This window comes from Sinohyriopsis cumingii, chromosome 10 (genome assembly GCF_028554795.1).
Source record: "Sinohyriopsis cumingii isolate HCF-2022 chromosome 10, ASM2855479v2, whole genome shotgun sequence".
NCBI classification, from domain to species: Eukaryota; Metazoa; Mollusca; class Bivalvia; order Unionida; family Unionidae; genus Sinohyriopsis; species Sinohyriopsis cumingii.
Genome location: NC_142970.1, coordinates 106,901,174 through 106,926,917, shown reverse-complemented (window position 1 = coordinate 106,926,917; position 25,744 = coordinate 106,901,174). Strand labels below are relative to the sequence as shown.

At 35.6% G+C, this 25,744-nt stretch overlaps 1 protein-coding gene across 1 annotated transcript in view; it reads right to left on the bottom strand.

Moving 5' to 3' along the window:
• Positions 1-2,573: 2,573 nt before the first annotated feature.
• The window catches only part of LOC149790786 (uncharacterized), a 50,117-nt gene continuing 26,946 nt past the window's right edge, over positions 2,574-25,744 (bottom strand). Inside the window, exons 7-12 of the mRNA XM_089972850.1 lie at positions 20,418-20,559; positions 17,573-17,658; positions 15,196-15,353; positions 10,645-10,838; positions 8,114-8,248; positions 2,574-5,109 (exon numbers count right to left, since the gene is read on the bottom strand). Of these exons, the coding sequence (XP_089828976.1) occupies positions 4,200-5,109; positions 8,114-8,248; positions 10,645-10,838; positions 15,196-15,353; positions 17,573-17,658; positions 20,418-20,559 (1,625 nt within the window). The 3' untranslated portion in view covers positions 2,574-4,199. The remainder of the gene's footprint in view (positions 5,110-8,113; positions 8,249-10,644; positions 10,839-15,195; positions 15,354-17,572; positions 17,659-20,417; positions 20,560-25,744) is intronic.

The window sequence follows — 25,744 nt, the reverse complement described above, 5'->3', positions numbered from 1 at the left end:
TGTTGGCTATAGTGCAAGACTAATCATCTTTCTAATGTTATCATGATGCCTTTCACAGGGTGTTGGCTAAAGTGTAAGACTAATCATCTTTCAAATGTTATCATGATGCCTTTCACAGGGTGTTGGCTATAGTGCAAGACTAATCATCTTTCAAATGTTATCATGATGCCTTTCACAGGGTGTTGGCTATAGTGTAAGACTAATCTTCTTTCAAATGTTATCATGATGCCTTTCACAGTGTGTTGGCTATAGTGTAAGACTAATCATCTTTCTAATGTTATCACGATGCCTTTCACAGTGTGTTGGTTACAGTGTTAGACTAATCATCTTTCTAATGTTATCATGATGCCTTTCACAGGGTGTTGTCTATAGTGTAAGACTAATCATCTTTCAAATGTTATCATGATGCCTTTCACAGGGTGTTGTCTATAGTGTAAGACTAATCATCTTTCAAATGTTATCACGATGCTTTTCACAGGGTGTTGGCTATAGTGTAAGACTAATCATCTTTCTAATGTTATCATGATGCCTTTCACAGGGTGTTGGCTATAGTGTAAGACTAATCATCTTTCTAATGTTATCATGATACCTTTCACAGGGTGTTAGCTATAGTGTAAGACTAATCATCTTTCAAATGTTATCACGATGCCTTTCACAGGGTGTTGGCTATAGTGTAAGACTAATCATCTTTCTAATGTTATCATGATACCTTTCACAGGGTGTTAGCTATAGTGTAAGACTAATCATCTTTCAAATGTTATCACGATGCCTTTCACAGGGTGTTGGCTATAGTGTAAGACTAATCATCTTTCAAATGTTATCACGATGCTTTTCACAGGTGTTGGCTATAGTGTAAGACTAATCATCTTTCAAATGTTATCATGATGCCTTTCACAGTGTGTTGGTTACAGTGTTAGACTAATCATCTTTCTAATGTTATCATGATGCCTTTCACAGTGTGTTGGTTACAGTGTAAGACTAATCATCTTTCAAATGTTATCATGATGCCTTTCACAGTGTGTTGGTTACAGTGTAAGACTAATCATCTTTCAAATGTTATCATGATGCCTTTCACAGTGTGTTGGTTACAGTGTAAGACTAATCATCTTTCAAATGTTATCATGATGCCTTTCACAGTGTGTTGGTTACAGTGTTAGACTAATCATCTTTCAAATGTTATCACGATGCCTTTCACAGTGTGTTGGTTACAGTGTTAGACTAATCATCTTTCTAATGTTATCATGATGCCTTTCACAGTGTGTTGGTTACAGTGTAAGACTAATCATCTTTCAAATGTTATCATGATGCCTTTCACAGTGTATTGGCTACAGTGTAAGACTAATCATCTTTCTAATGTTATCACGATGCCTTTCACAGTGTGTTGGTTACAGTGTTAGACTAATCATCTTTCTAATGTTATCATGATGCCTTTCACAGTGTATTGGCTACAGTGTAAGACTAATCATCTTTCTAATGTTATCACGATGCCTTTCACAGTGTGTTGGTTACAGTGTTAGACTAATCATCTTTCTAATGTTATCATGATGCCTTTCACAGGGTGTTGGCTATAGTGCAAGACTAATCATCTTTCAAATGTTATCATGATGCCTTTCACAGTGTGTTGGTTACAGTGTTAGACTAATCATCTTTCTAATGTTATCATGATGCCTTTCACAGTGTGTTGGTTACAGTGTTAGACTAATCATCTTTCTAATGTTATCATGATGCCTTTCACAGTGTATTGGCTACAGTGTAAGACTAATCATCTTTCTAATGTTATCACGATGCCTTTCACAGTGTGTTGGTTACAGTGTTAGACTAATCATCTTTCTAATGTTATCATGATGCCTTTCACAGTGTGTTGGTTACAGTGTAAGACTAATCATCTTTCTAATGTTATCACGATGCCTTTCACAGGGTGTTGGCTATAGTGTAAGACTAATCATCTTTCTAATGTTATCACGATGCTTTTCACAGGGTGTTGGCTATAGTGTAAGACTATTCATCTTTCTAATGTTATCATGATGCCTTTCACAGGGTGTTGGCTATAGTGTAAGACTATTCATCCCACTTGAGTTGAACTTATACAACTATTAACATACATCAAATTCATCTACTATTAGGTACTGGGTTGGGGACATGATTTTCTTTTGAGCTGGGATATTTGTTTTTATATTAAAACAATTTGTTCATGAAAAAAGTGTCAGACTCCTTCCTAGAACAAATGTTGGTCCGTACTGTAATTGTGGTACACTGTGGTACATATTGCGGTATGTTCAGAAATACTGCAGTGTACGCAGCTCTAATCACTCTATACAACAGGTTGTACAATATTAAGGCTATTGTACAGTATTAAGTCTATTGTACAGTATTAAGTCTATTGTACAGTATTAAGTCTATTGTACATTATTAAGTCTATTGTAACTGATATTCCAAAACATAACTGTAACCAAACTTGCATACACTAGTCCATTCATACATCATTATATATAAAATAACTAATTTAAAACATTATGTATAAAATAACTAATTTATAACATTATATATAAAATAACTAATTTATAACATTCTCAGATTTAGCCAATTTGCAAATACAATGAATTCCTAATGTCAGTAAACTAACAAAAATAAAACAGATGTTTTCTGGTCTAGAATTATCTTTTTTTCTTAAATTGAATTTGGCAAACTGAAAACCCCCATAACACTAAAATTTTAATCTGGTCCCAGGGGTATTTGATTTTTAGAGGTTTCATGCATAACAAAGCACAAAGTAAAGTCTATAGTGTTATAACATTTATATATTTCTAAATGATTTATAACATTATTCAGTTTTAATGAACAAATTTCTTGAACAGGTACCACTCCGCATTGAGATGACTTAAAATGTGTCTTCACTGATTACATTTATGTGACTTGCATTGTAAAGAATAGGTAAGACAAATTTGAGATGGACTATTTGCTCATCATCCAGGTTCTTTCTTATAATTTGTTTGTCTGTTTTGTGGTTTGAAGGGTATTTTTAACAAATTACTGGCTGTGTCATGCTGAGGAAAGGTATCTAAGTGCTTTTCCCATGGACATAACACAACAGCTGACCCTGGATGGCATGGACATGTATAGAAACCATGACCCTGGACTATGTGTCATCCACTGTACCACATGAGTTAACATGGTATAGAAACCATGACCCTGGATTATGTGTCATCCACTGTACCACATGAGTTACCATGGTATAGAAACCATGACCCTGGATTATGTGTCATCCACTATACCAAATGAGTTACCATGTATAGAAACCATGACCCTGGATTATGTGTCATCCTCTATACCAAATGAGTTACCATGGTATAGAAACCATGATACTGGATTATGTCATCCACTGTACCAAATGAGTTACCATGGCATAGAAACCGTAACCCTGGATTATATGTACTATGCTGTACCAAATGAGTTACCAAGGTGTACACCCCCATGACCATTTATTGTGTCCTATGATGTACCAAATGAGTTACCATGGTATAAAACCCATGATACTGGATTATGTGTCCTATGCTGTACCAAATCAGTTACCACGGTATAGAAACCATGATACTGGATTATGTGTCCTACGCTGTACCAAATCAGTTACCATGGTATAAAACCCATGATACTGGATTATGTGTCCTATGCTGTACCAAATGAGTTACCATGGTATAAAACCCAAGATACTGGATTATGTGTCCTATGCCGTACCAAATGAGTTACCATGGTATAAAACCCATGATACTGGATTATGTGTCCTACGCTGTACCAAATCAGTTACCATGGTATAAAACCCATGATACTGGATTATGTGTCCTACACTGTACCAAATCAGTTACCATGGTATAAAACCCATGATACTGGATTATGTGTCCTACGCTGTACCAAATGAGTTACCATGGTATAGGAACCATGATCCTGAATTATGTGTTGTATGCTGTACCAAATGAGTTACTATGGCTCCCTTTTTCTTATGAATGCATATTAAATAGTAACACACACAACAAACGCCTGCTTTTTTAATTTTTAGCCAAGTAAAAGACTTTATCACTGAACTCGAGGTAGGATGTGTATGGATGGATAAATGACAAACACATGAAATGATCACTATATCAAATCCTCACCTTGGTGGGTTAGACAGTAATCAAAGAGATTCATATACATAACTAAATTAAATGTCATGACAACATCTCTTTAGTCCTTTTCAATGCCATCTGAAGTTTTGCAATGTTTGCATCCAGTGTGGCTAATCCAGTTTTAAAAGCTCCCTCATCTACTGTTGTTACAGTTGATGTGGTCTGTGCTGACACTGATGAAATATTGTCATCATCAATGGCACTGATAGAAACTTCAAATGGACGTCCTCTTTCCTGACCCAGTGCCCTTGTGACCTTTTGTGGTGACCTTGATACAAACTCTGATCTCTGCTGAAGGTCATGAGGCACTTTGAAGCCTGTGGCAACAGCTCGTGGATATTTCTGGAAATAGTCTGTTACACTGTAACGGGACTGATTCATTCCCGATTTTTGAGCATCAGAATTTACATCAGACTTATCATCAAAAGTCCTTCTTGTACCAAATTTGTTCGGAGTGCTACTAACAGTGAGACCACTTACACGTAAAGTCCCATCTTCTTGCAATTTTTCCGACCGACTAATATCATAACTATCTTCAAATTCCCTTAAAGGGGCCCTTCCTCTTTCATATACTGGTGAAGTGAATGTCCTTTTATGTTTCTGCATTGAATCATCCACTGCTCTAAATCGTACAGGAGATGAACTGGAAGTTCTCAAATGTTTCGAAACCATGTTCTTTGGGTTATTCTCCTTGCCCTCTTGTGGTTTAATGCGAATATTACCGGACACATCCAATAAAGTGTCATCTGCTTTATCGCCATTAGCCTTGTTATGAGCCTCTTGACTTTTACTCCTTGGATTCTTTTTATTGTGCACAGCTAATGCCTGACGTGTCAGTCTGGGCGATATTGTGTCCATTTTCTCAGACTTCTGAAAGCGTATCTTTTTCTTGTCAGGACTGGTGGCTGTTCTTTTTAATAGCATTTCATGCTGCCCAGGATCTGACCACATGCTGCAATAAATATATGTATCATTATCTAAAATCTATTAAGTCTGGAATTTAGTACATGCATAAAGCAGGTCTACTGTACACTATGCAAGCTGAGATTTCATAAAATTTCTAAGGTAGATGAACAAGGTTCATTTCTGTTGTTGCTGTTGTTGGCTTAATCTGTTGTATTGGAAGACTGAATGCCAGATGAAAAAGTATGATGGTTCATTAAATTTACATTTTATGAAATAATGTAACTAGTTCAAGCATACTTGCAGCATAAAATGAAACAATGAAGAAAACAAAAATATACAATTTCACCTCTCGTGATCTCATTATTGAAATCAAGGAAGCTCTCCTCAATCCAAATGAAATTCATTCATAAAGTCTGATAAGTTTTTGATGTGACAAACGTATCAAGTAGAAATCTATAGTAGAAAGGTTGAAGGAAATTGATATCATGCACAAACAAAAATTATACAATTTTAGAATCAAATATCTGAACCTATAACCTTGAAAATGGACAAAAAGTTGTTTTTTATCCAAAGTTTACCTATCAAATACAAACCTTCACTTGACATGCAAAAACCAAATTTAGAATTCGAACTTCAATGACCATGACCTTTTAACCCCAATGATACACAAAGAGTTGACGTTTTGTAATGCAGCATTTGCAAAAGCTGAACAATTAAAGAACTGCAAGAAAGAAAAATGCAAAAGTGAACACTGTACTTTTGGACCTTGAAGTAAATAGTGAAAAGCCTTCACCCAAATTAATTCAGCCTACAAAGTTTGGTGAAAACAGGATCATGCCTGGAACTGGACATATTATGCATAAATCACTACAGCTTTAGTGACCTTCATCTTTGACCTTTGTAATCAATAGGATCTTCACCCTATGTAACAGCACACTTAAGAATGATGACAGATGGCAGAAGGAAACACAATTGTGCATAAACTCAATTCTTAATTTTAGCCCCAGCAACCCTGACCTTTGAACTTTAGACCTTGAAATCAACATTATGTTGCACCTGCCCATAACTTATAGTCTGATGAAGACTGAATGTGTGAAACTCAATGTAACATGCAGAAACAAATATTACAATTTGGGCTCGAGTTAATTTTACCTTTACACTTTTGAAAGGGGGCCCCGAGTGGCTGAGTGGTCTAAAGCGCTCACCATTCCAGATCATTGCCATCTCACCTCTGTCTGCATGGGATTGAGTCTTGGGTTGGCCAATGTGGGTATGTGAGAAAGCTTGCCAGAAGCTTCTTATGGGTTGGTGATTCTTTCCAGGGTTTTCTCGGGTTCTTCCTCCACCATTAATACTGGTCGCCATGTATAGCCTATCTTATGCTGAAAAATGGCATTAAACCCTACAACAACAACAACACTTTTGACAACCAAATCAACTTTTAATTTATTTCTACCTATGGAGTTTGAGAAATAATAATCAGAGCAAACTCAAATCAACAGTGTAACCACCTTTGTTCACTAATCAACACAGTGCAACTAATTTTGTCCACTGATCAACACAGTGTAACCACTTTTGTTCAATAATCAACACAGTGCAACTACTTTTGTCCACTAATCAACACAGTGTAACCACTTTTGTTCACTAATCAACACAGTGCAACTACTTTTGTCCACTAATCAAAAGGCCAACAGACAGACAGAAATCACAAACAGCTCCTGAATCAGCTGAAAAATGTGAACACATTTAATAGAAGTATATTCTGTAAAATTTCTGTTTATCACAGTACAGTATGTGTTTGCCATCAAGATCTTCCTAATGCACTGTCTATAACAGCAAGAATGTTGTATCTTTTTTATTTTTATTCATGCACCATGACATTAAAACATTCAACTCAAAGGCCTAAGAGTTTTAAAGTAATTTTGGATTCCTCTCAGGCATGTAGAGCGCAAATTAGATTTGGTAATGATGCAATTCATGATATCTCAAGCATGTAGAGTGCAAATTAGATTTGGTAATGATGCAATTCATGATATTTTAGAGTTCAATACAAGTAAGCATTGTTTGGGAGAGATACCTACCAAGGTCTGTTTCAGTCTCTTTTAAAAACAATGACTTAGATACATGATGAATTTACCTGACTTAAGTAATATAAAAGTAAAGAGAATACAGATTGGAAAGTTCAACTAATAATTCATTTAAACCTGATCAAAGGAATTAATAAAACTTTCCAGATATTGACAATCATTTTCCGTTGTCATGGGCAGCTATCAAATACCCTCTAAGTGTGTGTTCTCAATTATAAATGTTTCAAATATTTCCTTCTCTTGATATCATTAAAGAGAGTTAATAAAAAAATTCATAAAATATTTTAAGAAAAATATTTAAATGATTACCTTTTGGAACCATTTTCTACTGAAATGATCATGAACTGTCTGAAGTGTAACACAGAAAGTGTCAAAATGATATCATGAACTGTCTGAAGTGTAACACAGAAGGTGTCAAAATGATATCATGAACTGTCTGAAGTGTAACACAGAAGGTGTCAAAATGATATCATGGCTGATCCTTCTCTCTCAGCATTAAAATCTGATTTATGTCCCATTATATATCCTGACTGGCCTTTCAAGTTTAGAAGACAAGATCAGCTAAATATAATTTTTATGGCATTTAACGCCATTTTTCACCACATAATAAGCTATACATGTCAATCAGTATAGCTCTTGGAGGAAGAGCCTGGGAAGACCCCAGGAAGAACCACAAACCAATAGATAGCTACTGGCAAGCTTACTCACATACCCACATTGGCTGAGCCAAGACTTAAACCTATGATAGCATTTGGGAAATGTGAGTGCTATGCAAAGGTGCTTTAGATCAGTACACAACCCGGGATCCCAAACTAACTATAGGGAGTGCCTTGTAATCAGAAACACAATTTCTTAGCAACAGAGGAGACAGCATGCCATGGTCTTTGAAAGATGAAACCCCTCCAAGCCAAAAAGTCTGAAGTAGTTCACTGTGACCTAATTTGCTGAGTTCAAATTACAAACCTGACTGTATTATCTTCCTCCATTATATGCAACAGCTTCTGAAGGTGAAAACTATTGTTGGAAATCCAGCTTTTATTGCCATGACGACTCTGATCCAACTCTTTCAAAAGCTCTGAAATTTCTTTTTTCATTGTCCTGAAAAGATGTACTTTAGTTATTGATTGTGTAACATTTGATTTATATACTTGCTTATAAGTTGAGTCTAATTGCAAACAACATAGACCCTGATCTGCCAATACACAATGCACCAGCACATCAAGGTCTATGTTGTTTGTTCTACTGATAACTCCTGACAAAGCACACAGACACAAAACGGCCAGTGCATTATGCAACAGTAGATCAGGGTTTGTTCAGTTTGCAGTTGGACTCTACTTATAAGCAATTATAAATGGTAAGAAGTGGCTTCCAATGTGAAAGGAGATGATTACTTGATTGTTTCAACTCATTAATTCATTCATTCATATATGTATACAGAGAGCAATACTATGTATACCCATGAAGAAATACATGTATATACAAAGCAATATTATATACATGTATATAGAGAGCAATAGTGTGTATACCCATCAGAACATACATGTATACGGAGAGCAAAAGAATGTATACCCATCAGGACAAACATGTATACAGAAAGCAATAGTATGTATATTCATCAGGACATACATGTATACAGAAAACAATAGTGTGTATACCCATCAGGACTTACATGTATGCAGTGCAATAATGTGTATACCCATCAGGACAAACATGTATACAGAGAGCAACAGTGTGTATACCCATCAGGACATACATTTATACATTTATACAGAAAGCAATAGTGTGTATATCCATCAGGACATACATTTATACATTTATACAGAAAGCAATAGTGTGTATATCCATCAGGACAAACATGTATACAGAAAGCAATAGTGTGTATAGCCATCAGGACTTACATATATGCAGAGCAATAATGTGTATACCCATCTGGACAAACATGTATACAGAAAGCAATAGTGTGTATACCCATCAGGACACACATGTATACAGAAACAATAGATTGTATACCCATCAGGACTTACATGTATACATAAAGCATTAGTGTGTATACCCATCAGGACTTACATGTATACATAAAGCATTAGTGTGTATACCCATCAGGACTTACATGTATATTGAGAGCAATAGTGTGTATACCCATCAGGACTTACATCTGTACAGAAAGCAATAGTGTGTATACCCATCAGGACTTATGTGTATATTGAGAGCAATAGTGAGTATACCCATCAGGACTTACACATATACAGAAAGCAATAGTGTGTATACCCATCTGGACACACATGTATACAGAAACAATAGATTGTATACCCATCAGGACTTACATGTATACATAAAGCATTCGTGTGTATACCCATCAGGACTTACATGTATACAAAAAGCATTAATGTGTAAATCCACCAGGACATACATGTATACAGAAAGCAATAGTGTGTATACCTATCAGGACATAGATATATATATAGAGACCAATAGTGTGTATACCCATCAGGACATACATGTCTACAGAGTGCAATAGTGTGTATACCCATCAGGACATACATGTCTACAGAGAGCAATAGTGTGTATACCCATCAGGACATACATGTCTACAGAGTGCAATAGTGTGTATACCCATCAGGACATACATGTCTACAGAGTGCAATAGTGTGTGTACCCATTAGGACATACATGTATACAGAGAGCAATAGTGTGTATACCTATCAGGACATAGATATATATATATAGACCAATAGTGTGTATACCCATCAGGACATACATGTCTACAGAGAGCAATAGTGTGTATACCCATTAGGACATACATATCTACAGAGTGCAATAGTGTGTATACCCATTAGGACGTACATGTATACAGAGAGTAATAGTGTGTATGCCCATCAGGACATAGATGTATACAGAAACAATAGATTGTATACCCATCAGGACTTACATATATATAGATAGCAATACTGTGTATAACCATGATGAAATATATTCGTATTGAGAGCAATATTCTGAATGCACATCAGAACAGACATGTATATAAATAATATCAGTATACATATAGTGACATACATGTATATAGACAACAGCTGTGTACACACAAAAACATCAATGCATACTGAGACCACTATTTAGCATTCTGGATATTCTACCTTCATTCTTAGAAAAGTTATTGAAAAATTAACATTGCAGACTTTTGAGTATAAATTTACATTTTGTGCTCAAGACAGTTTGAGACCATGAGGTTTATTTTTAGGGTAAGTGATTAAATAGTTCCAGGAACATTATGGCTGATGCCTATTATACCATTAGGCAAGACACTTGCCTGATTCTACCAAACTCTAAAATGTGTATCAGCACTGCCTTAAATGGAGGGGAGGAATAACCTATTGTCTAGTGTCATACCAATCTGCCATTATGGGTTTATTTTCCTACTCTTTACTGTCCAGCTACGTAAAAAATCACAAAATGCTATAGCAGTAAAAGAAAGAGCCTGACTTTAGAAGACGTACTGAACCATTTTCTGCAGCCTTGAAGTTTCTACATCTCTCTGCTGTAAGGACAACTGCAGAATGTGATTTTCCTGGTCAGAAGATTCTAGCTTCAGGGTCAAGGCCTCTTTCTCCTTTTTCATCTTGTCCAGCTCTTGCTTTAACTTCCTGTTCTCTTCAACTGTCTCCTGCCTCAACCTTATCTGGCCGGTGTCCTAAAACAGGTCAAAGGTCTAATCTGTATTTGTCTAATTTTTACTATTAAAGTGACTAAAATTTAAACACATTTACAAACCAAAATCACAAGGATTATAATTGCTTCAGATTCAATATATGAATCAAAACTTTCATTGCATGTGTGTGTGTGTGTGTGAGTTGCTACATATGTATGGGTATGTGTGTAAAATTGTATGTGTATATATATGTGTACATGTAGAAAATGCTTAAAATAAATACTTTATTTTTTCTTTTGTACTCTCCCTTACTCTCTCTCTCTACCCCTGTCTCTCATAGCCAGTACTAAAGTCTGTATTGGGTTTGATTTAGAATATAATAGTATGTACTAGTGTTAATTATTATTGCCTGTAAAGTAAAGTGCACTTATATAGAATTGTGAGGTAGTCAGTGGGATGGTTCCCTGACCTATTGCTACCTATATATGGGGAATAATAAACGTACCAAAAAAAACTTTGATTGCAATTTTAACCAAGCTTTATCTTTTGGCACTGAAGAGTTTAATGGATCAGAGGACCTGACAAATAAAACATGTCTGTGTTTAGCAGTGACTACACAATGAAACAGAATTTTAGCCATGTTGTGACAAAGTTGTGTATTTGTAACTTTCTTGATGCCAGGTGTTTGATTTATAAGGGCCATAATAAAATGACTTATTGTAAATAGGTAAAGTTGACTGGCAGCATAGCAACATAAATAGGTACAGTTGATTGGCAGCATAGCAACACAAGTAGGTACAGTTGATTGGCAGCATAGCAACATAAGTAGGTAATTTAGTGTCATGGCAATTAGAGTAAAGTGCCTTGCCCAAGGATACACAACAGTTGCAAACTCGGGCTGATCAGAAAGTAGGATTCAAACCCACACCATTTCAGTCATGATTCATGCATTCTAAACACTAAGCTATCATGGTTCCTGCCTCATTACTCACTTCTTCATGCAGCATTGGCCCTATTCTACATCCCAGGGGTGAATTTATGTTAACATATATGTCATCTTGGAAAATGTTTAAATCTTTCTATTAATCAATGATATCTGATTGCACTTAACAATAGATACAACTATCAACTTCAAAATGTCAGAAGTTCTTACCAAATGGTAAAAATAAAAAATGTTATGAGTGTGATACAGAACAGATTTGTCTTGAAAGCAACACCTTGCCTCCTCTTCAAAATAACCATAAGAACTATTGTTATTCTGTGGTACTTGTACTTGACAGAAGGCAAGATAAGTCTAGCAAGGTAAATAAAATTAACATTTGTTAAAAGCATGATGCAGAAAGTACCTTAAATGTCTAAATCTAAGCCGAACCTCATTAAATAAAAACAGCTGGTCAACTTGTGTAGAATATAAAAAACTTCAAAACTGACACTTGCTAAGAAGCTAAAATCTTGGATACCCAACCCTTAAAATATATTTGATTTGTGTTTCAAAAACACTACATACCAAAAATGTGCAAGTCAAATAATAACAAATGATGATAAATTGGTGTGATGGCATAAAAAAAAAACAATTCAAGTAATATACATGTAGCATATTATATGCTCCATTATTACCCTAAATGCAAACCACTGACAAACTTTGATCAAGAAACTTAACTCTAGAAAATGTTATTCAGCAAAATTCATTTTCTGGGCCACAATGATTTCAAGCTTTACCCCCAAAATCAATATGCCTTTTCCATATCACAAGTTCAAGTCTTCTACAGACTCTGGTCAAGGTACATCTAGAATAAAAGTCATTATTACGCAAAAAACATTTTCTTCTTCCAGTCAGAGTGACCTTGACATCTGACTTCTTTACCCCAAAACTGATAAATTTCTTGCTTACCTCATAGGGAAGCCACCCACAAAGTCTCCTCTAGGTGTGTGATACAAAATTAATATTATTGTGCAGAAACCATTTTTCTTTTTTCAATCACACTGACTCTGACCTTCGTATTTTTTTACTCCACATCCAATAGGGTTTTTCCTTATCCCAAATGCAAGCTATCCACAAAGTCTGGTAACTGTAGATGATCCTGGGTTATTGTACAGAAACCATTTCTTTTTTCAGCCATAGTGACCTTTGGCCTATTAACCCCGAACTGGGTAGGCTATGTCCTTATCCCAAGTGCAAGCCAATTACAATGTTTGGTCTGATGTAGAACTAATATTTATGTGAATAAACCAGCTTCTTTCTTTAGTTCACAGTAACAATGACCTTGACCTTTTGACCCCAAGTGCGATCTATCCAAAAACTTGTGGTAATTGTAGATGATGTAGAACTTGTGTTATTGTGTGGACTGTTTGGTAACAGTAGCTGGTGAACAACTGAAAGAAACCATCTTTGTTCTTAAATCACAGTGATAATGACCGTGAGTTTTTTTAGTAAAACATTATTAGGGTTCTTCCTTACCCAACCTAAAAGAAATCCACTTAGTTTGGTAAGTGAAGAGTGAGGAGCTCGGATTTATGTTTAAAAACAAAACTGATAACAGAGAGATGGACAGACATTATAACTTAATGTGCTCTACCCTATCACAGGCATTTTAAATAACTTAATGTGCTCTACCCTATCACAGGCATTTTAAATAACTTAATGTGCTCTACCCTATCACAGGCATATTAAATAACTTAATGTGCTCTACCCTATCACAGGTATATTAAATAACTTAATGTGCTCTACCCTATCTATCACAGGCATTTTAAATAACTTAATGTGCTATACCCTATCACAGGCATATTAAATAACTTAATGTGCTCTACCCTATCACAGGTATATTAAATAACTTAATGTGCTCTACCCTATCTATCACAGGCATTTTAAATAACTTAATGTGCTATACCCTATCACAGGCATATTAAATACGCTGTATTTGTCTGAAATCTAATCAGATCATCTTAATATAAATGTCGATAGCAAGATTTATTTGTCTAAGTCAAGTAATTTTTGCCTAAATGTGCGAAGAATTTTTCTGTCAAAATATCTATTAAAGTTAAAAAAAATTTAAAATGTGTAAAATAAATTCGAAAAATGACCATTACAGTCACCAGAATCTAAGTAGGTCTTGAGACCCCCAAAAGGTAACTTACATGTAACATTTATTGTATAGTCACCAGAATCTAAGCAGGTCTTGAGACCCCCAAAATGTAACTTACATGTAACATTTATTGTATAGTCACCAGAATCTAACCAGGTCTTGAGACCCCCAAAATGTAACTTACATGTAACATTTATTGTATAGTCACCAGAATCTAACCAGGTCTTGAGACTCCCAAAAAGGTAACTTAGATGTAACATTTATTGTATAGTCACCAGAATCTAACCAGGTCTTGAGACCCCCAAAATGGTAACTTACATGTAACATTTATTTTTTACCTTTACAGAAATTTGACATCTTTACCTTTAATATTTGCTTTTGTTGATTTTTAGCTTTTATAAAAGTTTACTTTAATTGGCTTTAAAAAGCCATTAAAATGCTCAGATGTTGTTAAATGCTGCTAGATATATACATACATACTGAGTATAAAATATGGTACAGTTTACTTTAATTGGCTTTAAAAAGCCATTAAAATGCTCAGATGTTGTTAAATGCTGCTAGATATATACATACATACTGAGTATAAAATATGGTACAGTTTACTTTAATTGGCTTTAAAAAGCCATTAAAATGCTCAGATGTTGTTAAATGCTGCTAGATATATACATACATACTGAGTATAAAATATGGTACAGTTTACTTTAATTGGCTTTAAAAAGCCATTAAAATGCTCAGATGTTGTTAAATGCTGCTAGATATATACATACATACTGAGTATAAAATATGGTACAGTTTACTTTAATTGGCTTTAAAAAGCCATTAAAATGCTCAGATGTTGTTAAATGCTGCTAGATATATACATACATACTGAGTATAAAATATGGTACAGTTTACTTTAATTGGCTTTAAAAAGCCATTAAAATGCTCAGATGTTGTTAAATGCTGCTAGATATACACATACATACTGAGTATAAAATATGGCACGGTTCGACTCAATAGTTTTCTTGCTGACAATAAAGTGCAATAGATGGACCAACAGTACATATCTTCCTGCTGGGGGTGGGGGGAAATATAACTAATAAACTGGCACATTTTTGTAAAAAGAATTAATATGTTCCGATAAATATGTGAGAAATACATACATGAAAAGTTTCAGAATGTATGTCTAAATGATGTATTAAAAGGACAAACCTATTGTAGAGGAACAGATTTCAAATTTTAAAATATTTTTATTGTGGAAGGATGAAGTAGAGCAAAAAGTGAAAATCACTTAATATTATCTCATCCATTTCATACACATATTATCTAACACATACCCTTTCACTGACTTCTGCTATAATTCGATTCTTTTCCAATTTCATCTTGTTGATTTCTGTTTTCAGGTTTCTAATTTCATCTACTACTTTTGCCTTGGCTTCCTTTTCTTCCTGTAATAATCTCTTCATGGTGTCATTACTGGCCTGCAAGTGGAGGACTAAGGGAGAAAAATAAAGTGTAACAGAGTAAATTTTGTAAAAATAACAAATATAAATGGCCAGATGAAGTGTATTTAGGCAAAACTGATAAAACATTCAATTTTATATTTTTCACTATAATAACAAAAATAAGTGATCATATCCATAATTCTAATAATTACATTCAGTAGTATTATTACAGTGAAAGAAGATTTTCCAAGGTTTCTGGCACAAAAATGGTGTCCAGTTTCAAGAGTAACATCCCACCGAAGGGTCATTCCCCTGTATGTGACAAGACCAAGAACATCCCACAGAAGGGTCATACCCCTGTATGTGACAAGACCAAGAACATCCCACAGATGGGTCATACCGCTGTATGTGACAAGACCAAGAACATTCCACCGAAGGGTCATACCCCTGTATGTGACAAGACCAAGAACATCCCACAGAAGGGTGATACCCTTGAATGTGACAAGACCAAGAACATCCCACAGAAGGGTCATACCCTGTATGTGACAAGACCAAGAACATCCCACAGAAGGGTCATACCCCTGTATGTGACAAGACCAAGAACATCCCACAGATGGGTCATACCCCTGTATGTGACAAGACCAAGAACATTCCACCGAAGGGTCATACCCCTGTATGTGACAAGACCAAGAACATCCCACAGAAGGGTCATACCCCTGTATGTGACAAGAACTCATACCCTTGTAGGTCATACCCTTGTATGTGACAAGACCAAGAACATCCCACAGAAGGGTCATACCCCTGTATGTGACAAGACCAAGAACATCCCACAGATGGGTCATACCCCTGTATGTGACAAGACCAAGAACATTCCACCGAAGGGTCATACCCTTGTATGTGACAAGACCAAGAACATCGCACAGATGGGTCATACCCCTGTATGTGACAAGACCAAGAACATCCCACAGATGGGTCATACCCCTGTATGTGACAAGACCAAGAACATTCCACAGAAGGGTCATACCCTTGTATGTGACAAGACCAAGAACATCCCACAGAAGGGTCATACCCCTGTATGTGACAAGACCAAGAACATCCCACAGAAGGGTCATACCCTTGTATGTGACAAGACCAAGAACATCCCACAGAAGGGTCATACCCCTGTATGCGACAAGACCAAGAACATCCCACAGATGGGTCATACCCCTGTATGTGACAAGACCAAGAACATTCCACCGAAGGCTCATACCCCTGTATCTGACAAGACCAAGAACATCCCACAGATGGGTCATACCCTTGTATGTGACAAGACCAAGAACATCCCACAGATGGGTCATACCCCTGTATGTGACAAGACCAAGAACATCCCACAGATGGGTCATACCCCTGTATGTGACAAGACCAAGAACATCCCACAGAAGGGTCATACCCCTGTATGTGACAAGACCAAGAACATCCCACAGAAGGGTCATACCCTTGTAGGTCATACCCTTGTATGTGACAAGACCAAGAACATCCCACTGAAGGGTCATACCCCTTTATGTGACAAGACCAAGAACATCTCATACTATGTGTATGCAATCGGAGCACTATCTACTTATCGACTCATTCAACATGAATGTATTCTCTCATTGTTAGTTTTCTTGTATTCCATAAGAAAGTGGTGTAGTCCTACCAAGCTTCACTTCTTCCAGTTGTTACTTCTCAAACAGATTGCACAGTTCATTTTATTCACTTATGCTTACTACTAAAAAGGATATCTTATAAATATAGTTATCATGGATAAACCCTTTAACTATGTCAAATGAGAAGCTTAATATTTCAGTGATTTCTATGTAATACCTGCAGTTAAGGGAAATGTTTTATGTGAGAAGAAATAACCAGCAATATTTTTTACCCCTAGCAATAACTTATTTTCAACATACACTCAATTACACTTAAGTACAAATCACCTTGAGGATAGGTCAAAATGGCTTATTTACAATTCAATCAGGAAAAATATAAAGAGAAACCAATCATGAATTAGGATTATGTAATTTAATTGACATTTCTTTTGTTTCCATTTTAACATGATCATAATCCATTATGTAATTTAACTGACATTTCTTTTGTTTCCATTTTAACATTATCATAATCAATTCTTGATTTAATTCTGCAGACTTTGATAAAAAATATGGAAAACTGGATCCATAGATGCTTCTGCATTACAAGCAGGTTTTGATTTATCCTGCTGTGAAGTAATGAGGGAGGGGTATTGCATTCAACTTACTTTCAAAATTAATATCACGTGGTTCATTCTTCCTTCCTTCCTGAATTTCTTTTTCCTTTAGCTGCTGATTCACTAGGCGGAGTCTCCTTAATTCATGAAAAATAAAAAATGACTAGGACTGCTTTGTAGATTAATAGAATCATGCTTTGACAAAGTGGCAGAAAGTAAAATCTCATCATATAGCTGTACTTCTCAGGCCAGGAGTAACTTACACTCAATTCACTTCAAATTCTTCCTGGCCAGGAGTAACTTACACTCAATTCACTTCAAATTCTTCCTGGCCAGGAGTAACTTACACTCAATTCACTTCAAATTCTTCCTGGCCAGGAGTAACTTACACTCAATTCACTTCAAAAAATTCTTCCTGGCGAGGAGTAACTTACACTCAATTCCACTACAAATTCTTCCTGGCCAGGAGTAACTTACACTCAATTCCACTACAAATTCTTCCTGGCCAGGAGTAACTTACACTTAATTCCACTTCAAATTCTTCCTATGTTTTGTAATTTACAGGTCAAACAAAAACTGAACTGAAATTCTGGATTTTGAGAATTTTTTAAATATATAATTAAGCACACATGCTAATTATTCTGATCATCAAATTTTACATACTTCAGCCTGATGATGATTCAGTCAATCCAGTATTACAATGAGATCAGCCTGCTGATGAGACAGATTATCCAGTATTACAATGAGATCAGCCTGCTGATGAGACAGATTATCCAGTATTACAAATGAGATCAGACTGCTGATGAGACAGATCATCCAGTATTACAATGAGATCAGCCTGCTGATGAAACAGATTATCCAGTATTACAATGAGGTCAGACTGCTGATGAGACATATCATCCAGTATTACAATGAGGTCAAACTGCTGATGATTCAGATCATCAAATATTACAATGAGGTCACACTGCCGATGATCTAGATCATCAAATATTACAATGAGGTGAGCCCGATGATGATTCACACCATCCATTTATACAAAAAGTTGGACTACTGATGATGCTGATCATCAAATATTACAATGAGGTCAGCCAGCTAATGATTCAGATCATTCAATTATACAAAAAGGGGACAACTAATGATTTACAATGAGATCAGTCTCCTGATAATGCAGATCCAATTTAGAATGAGATCAGACTACAGATCATTCAGATCATCAAAGATTACAATGAGGTTAGACTGCTGATGATTCAGTTCATGTAGCATGACAATGAGGTCAGACAGCTGATGATTCAGATCATCCAATATTGCAATGAGGTCAGACTGCTGATGATTTGGATCATCCAATATTACAATGAGGTAAAACTGCTGATGAGACAGATCATCCAGTATTACAATGAGGTCAAAGAGCTGATGATTCACATCATCCAATATTACAATGAGGTCAGACTGCTGATGATTCGGATCATCCAATATTGCAATGAGGTCAGACTGCTGATGATTCGGATCATCCAATATTACAATGAGGTAAAACTGCTGATAAGACAGATCATCCAGTATTACAATGAGGTCAAATAGCTGATGATTCACATCATCCAATATTACAATGAGGTCAGACTGCTGATGGTTCAGATCATCCATTATAATGAGGTCAGACCACTAATTTTACAATGAGGTCAAAATGCAGATGATTCAGATCATCCATTACAATGAGGTCAGACTGCTGATGAGACAGGTCATCCAATATTACAATGAGGTCAGAGCTGATGATTCACATCATCCAATATTACAATGAGTCAGACAGCTGATGATTCAGATCATCTAATATTACAATGAGGTCAGATTGCTAATAATTCAAATGATCCAATATGACAATGAGGTCAGACTGCTGATGATTCAGATCACCTAATATTACACTGATGTCAGACTGCTGATTATTCAGATCATCTAATATTACAATGAGGTCAGACAGCTGATGATTCAGATCATCTAATATTACAATGATGTCAGACTGCTGATTATTCAGATCATCTAATATTACAATGATGTCAGACTGCTGATGATTCAGATCATCTAATATTACAATGAGGTCAGACAGCTGATGATTCAGATGACCCAGTATGACAATGAGGTCAGTCAGCTGATGATTCAGATCATCCAGCATTACAATGAGATCAGACTGCTGGTGATTCAAATCATCCAATATTACAATGAGATCAGACTGCTGATGATTCAGATCATCCAGTATGACAATGAGGTCAGACTGCAGATGATTCAGATCATCCAGTATGACAATGAGGTCAGTCAGCTGATGATTCAGATCATCCATTATGACAATGAGGTCAGACTGCTGATTATTCAGATCATCCAGTATGACAATGAGGTCAGACTGCTGATTATTCAGATCATCTAATATTACAATGATGTCAGACTGCTGATTATTCAGATCATCTAATATTACAATGAGGTCAGACTGCTGATGATTCAGATCACCTAATATTATAATGATGTCAGACTGCTGATTATTCAGATCATCTAATATTACAATGAGGTGAGACTGCTGATGATTCAGATCATCTAATATTACAATGATGTCAGACTGCTGATTATTCAGATCATCCAGTATGACAATGATGTCAGACTGCTGATTATTCGGATCATCCAGTATTACAAAGAGGTCAGACTGCTGATGATTCAGATCATCCAGTATTACAAAGAGGTCAAACTGCTGATGCTTCAGATCATCCAATATTATAATGAGGTCAAACTGATGATTCAGATCATCCAATATTACAATGAGGTCAGACAGCTGATGATTCAAATCATCCAATTTTACAATGAGGTCAGCTTGCTGCTAATTCAAATGACAAAATTTTATATAAGTGAGGTCATACTATACCTTCTAAGCTGGCAGTTTTCACTGCGTAAGGGTTGTAAAGCTAAATCTATCTCAGTCTGAAGGTTGAATGCTAACCCCAACTGGGGGATGCTATTCACTGTCTGCTCCAATTCTGTAACCAAGCGACTGATTTCTACATCCTCTGTAACAGATAAATCATATATTACTGCAGTGTCATTAGCTACCACCAAATTAACATATTTAAATAGTCTGGGTCTGTAATTCTGTGTTTATTATTAATATATATGAACATGTATTTGTAAAACGGGTAGTGACTGAATGCACTATATATATATATATATATATATATATATATATATTTGTAAAATGGGTAGTGACTGAATCAGTGTATCACCTAGGGGTGCAAAAATGAGTCAAAAATCTACTTGGTGTCAAAATTGGGGGTCAGACTGAGTAAAAAACCAAATTTGGTATGAAAACTGGGGGGTCAAATTAAAAATATGGGGGTTTCTGAAGCGCAAATGAGGTAAAGGGAATTATAGCTGAATGCACTCTATATATATATTTGTAAAATGAGTAGTGACTGAATGCACTATATATATATATATATATATATATGTGTGTGTGTGTGTGTGTGTGTAAAATGAGTAGTGACTGAATGCACTATCTATCTATCTATCTATATATATATATATATATATATATATATATATATATATATATATATATATATAAATGGGAAGTGACTGAATGCACTCTATATATATTTGTACATGAATCTTAGAGGGCCTCAAGGAATATTAGGTCTGTTTTCTAACTAACTGAGTTACCATCATTAAACAAAGTTGTTATTATTATTAGTATTATTATTAGTAGTAAAGGTGAATTCCCTTACTGATCGGGTACCAATATTTGTCAATTTTGTAGTTGCTTCAAACCACATATTTAAGGAAACAACAAAGAATGTTCATTTTGGAGAACAACTGTCACTCTCCAAGAATTTAAATAGATTTTTGATGGAATATGTCATAGAATCATTGTATTTTGTTCTTTGGCAGTTTAGAAATATGAACATTGACACAGATATAAACAAAGTTTTTACGTCAACTGCCACCACTGTTTTCAGCTGATGAACAATGCACCACGCTATTGGTTAGTTGGCATCACATACTAAGGGAGGTGACACATGAAAGCCAATAGATGTCGCTTGGACAAAGCACCAATATAGCTATTTGATCTGCTAAGGTGTAGATAGGGTTATCGGAACCTTGGCTAGTGATATGCCCAAGGGGAAACACTGTCAATGCTTCACTGACTCAGTGTGGGTTTTTTCAAGGTGCTAGCTTTGATAAGCCATGCTTAGATACAATGCATTGTCTTGGCAAAGCCGATCTTCAGCAATGAGATATATTTTAGACGTGTCACAACAGTCCAAATAAATATTTAAAAAATACTGGACCTGAACTTTCACATAGTATATTGCATTTGATCTTGAATCTAAACAAATTTATTAGACAAAGTGTCCGTGTGTGATTTGGATTTTTGTATCATAGCTTTAAAAAAATTCAGTCTATAGTGACGTCTAGCATTGGAGCATCATGCCACATACATGTAGCATGATGTCCCACCCAGTCATATTATCCTGACACCAGACAAACCAGTCCTACCAATAACCTCATAATGCTGAGTACCTAGCATGGCAGCTACTAGTACTATTTGTAAAAGTCTCTGGTATGGTTCAGGCAGGGTTCGAACCTGTGACCTCCCGCATCCAAGGCACTCTAACCACTTAGGCAACTAGAGCAATCTGGACAAAGTGTCAACACAGGCCATTTCAGAAAGTCGTAATTTATGAAAGGCCAGCTAACCATCACAGCCTATGCAGAACACATGGTAACAAAGCTGCTGGAGGAAAGTTAAAAATAGGAGAGTAATTTGCTGGGGAGTGAAGAATGTTCGATAAGGACATACTGCAAGTTTTCAAGAGTGATGATGATGAAGATGAATTTAGGGATTTGATGACTGAATTCAACAAGAGAAACCTTAAAACAGCCTTTCACAGGCCAGTCATAAAATACCATTGGTACAAATAAACATAAAGAAGACACTTAAGATTTATAAATGTCACAGAAATATGAAATATCACAATACTCTGGAACCCAATTTTATGCCAGAGTTCTTGGTCATTTTTTTTAAAAACAGTATTCAGTACAAGATATGCTGTATATGGTGACTGGAATGACTGGCAGAGAAAGAACCCAGTAAGAATCACCTATCCATGGGTTTTTTACATGCCCATATTGGCCGAGCCTGAGACTCAAACGTATGCAGACTGAGGTGAGATGTCAGCGATTGGTAAAGGTGAGCAATTTAGACCGCTCAGCCACCTGAGGTCCAATAGAATCATGAGTAAAAGTGTGTTGTAAACTGTATATACCCAACATCATGCATTTTGGTTTTAAAAATTGTGTTTAAAATTATGCTGTGTTTAAAAAGATCTGTCCCAAACACAACACGATGAACACAAATGTTATAATTTCTAACATTACAGACCTACATGTATGAGAATGGTGATTAATACATTTATTTTCTTCCAACTAACTTTCATTTTATTTTTCTCACAGTCATACTGTATATACTCCCAATTGCAAACTGTATGGACCCAGATATTGCATAACGCACCTAAATATCTGGGTCTATGCAGTTTGTAAGGATCAATCAGCAGAACTAACAACAAAGATCATGATCTGCTGGTGCATTATGCAACGACACATCAGGGTCTATATTGTTTACACTTAAACATGACTTACAAGCAATTATATATGGTATTCTATGAAACCTCTCAAGACTTAAAACCCAGTAAACTGAAATCCTCTTGAAAATGAATGTTGCCTGGTCCTTAATTTTCCCATCTTTCAAAAACACAAATTTATAGTTTTGACAGAACCCATCCCAGCTTGTACAAGTATGATATGGGCCCTGAGTGGCAGCATGGTCACCGTTACGGATCACTGCCATCTCACCTTTGCCTGCATGGGTTTGAGTCTCTGATTCGGCTAATGAGGGTATGTGAGAAAGCTTGCCAGTAGCTTCTCGTAGGTCGGTGGTTCTTTCTGGGGTTTTCCCGGTTTCATCCTCCACCATTTATACTGGCCATCATAAATAGCCTATCTTGTGCTGAAAAATGGCGTTAAACCCAACAACAACAAGGATGAAGATCTGATGACACGAAAGCACAATATTACTTATTACTGGATGAAAATGATTCAGCTGTTAATATTTTCAATTACTAAACAACTCTTCTGTACTTCAGTGCTACTGGATAATTTTCTAACTGAAGTGATAAATTTCTGCAATGCAAATCCCTTGCCATGGAAAACGGGAACTGCTCATCTGCTTCAACCAGCTTAGAATATACCAGTAAGCAACATTTTGCAACTTGGTTCTGTGGAGTAGATTTCACCCATTCTCAAAAAGAGACTCATCCAGCATCCCAGCATCCACTAACGATCACATAAAAGTAAGTGGGGTTTATTTTCTGGAAAAGCATTGGACTAGTAACTAAACTTAATCAAATACACGGTTCTTTTAGTTTTCATTTGCTTCAGAGTGTTTCTGGTCTTAAAGTTAATCAACATCCCAAATACACGGTTCTTTTAGTTTTCATTTGCTTCAGAGTGTTTCTGGTCTTAAAGTTAATCAACATCCCAAATACACGGTTCTTTTAGTTTTCATTTGCTTCAGAGTGTTTCTGGTCTTAAAGTTAATCAACATCCCAAATACACGGTTCTTTTAGTTTTCATTTGCTTCAGAGTGTTTCTGGTCTTAAAGTTAATCAACATCCCAAATACACGGTTCTTTTAGTTTTCATTTGCTTCAGAGTGTTTCTGGTCTTAAAGTTAATCAACATCCCAAATACACGGTTCTTTTAGTTTTCATTTGCTTCAGAGTGTTTCTGGTCTTAAAGTTAATCAACATCCCAAATACACGGTTCTTTTAGTTTTCATTTGCTTCAGAGTGTTTCTGGTCTTAAAGTTAATCAACATCCCAAATACACGGTTCTTTTAGTTTTCATTTGCTTCAGAGTGTTTCTGGTCTTAAAGTTAATCAACATCCCAAATACATGGTTCTTTTAGTTTTCATTTGCTTCAGAGTGTTTCTGGTCTTAAAGTTAATCAACATCCCAAATACATGGTTCTTTTAGTTTTCATTTGCTTCAGAGTGTTTCTGGTCTTAAAAGATTTCAATGTAGAGTGAAGTTTGTTCAAGACAACATATTTAATGTTTTACATCACTCTAATATGCTCAGGATTTGCTAATAACAGCATTTTTATCGGATAATTTCATTTATATGGTGTGATTTGCTAATAACAGCATTTTAATGGGATAATTTCATTTATATGGTGTGATTTGATAAAGACAGCATTTTTATAGGATAATTTCATTTCTATGATATGATTTGCTAATAACAGCATTTTTACGGGATAATTTCATTCATAAGATGTGATTTGCTAAAGACAGCATTTTAACGGGATAATTTCATTCATATGGTGTGATTTGCTAAAGACAGCATTTTTATGGGATAATTTCATTCAGATGGTGTGATTTGCTAATAACAGCATTTTTACGGGATAATTTCATTCAGATGGTGTGATTTGCTAAAGACAGCATTTTTATGGGATAATTTCATTCAGATGGTGTGATTTGCTAAAGACAGCATTTTTACAGGATAACTTCATTCATATGATGTGATTTGCTAATAACAGGATTTTTACAGGATAATTTCATTCAATTTCATTCATATGGTGTGATTTGCTAAAGACAGCATTTTTACGGGATAATTCATTTATATGATATGATTTGCTAATAACAACATTTTTACGGGATAATTTCACTTATATGGTATGATTTGCTAAAGACGGTATTTTTACAGGATAATTTCATTTATATGATCTGATTTGCTAATAACAGCATTTTTATGGGATAAATTCATTAATATGGTGTGATTTGCTAAAGAGAGCATTTTTATAGTATAATTTCATTTATATGACATGATTTGCTAATAACAGCATTTTTACGGGATAAATTTATTCATATGGTGTGATTTGCTAAAGTGAGCATTTTTACAGGATAATTTCATTTCTATGATATGATTTGTTAAAGACAGCATTTTTAAAGGATAATTTCATTTATATGTTGTTGTTGTTGTTGTGGGGTTTAACGCCATTTTTCAGCACATGATAGGCTATACATGGCGGCCAGTATTAATGGTGAAGGAAGAACTGGGGAAAACCTCTGAAAGAACCACCTACCCACAAGAAGCTACTGGCAAGCTTTCTCACATACCCACATTGGCTGAATCCGAG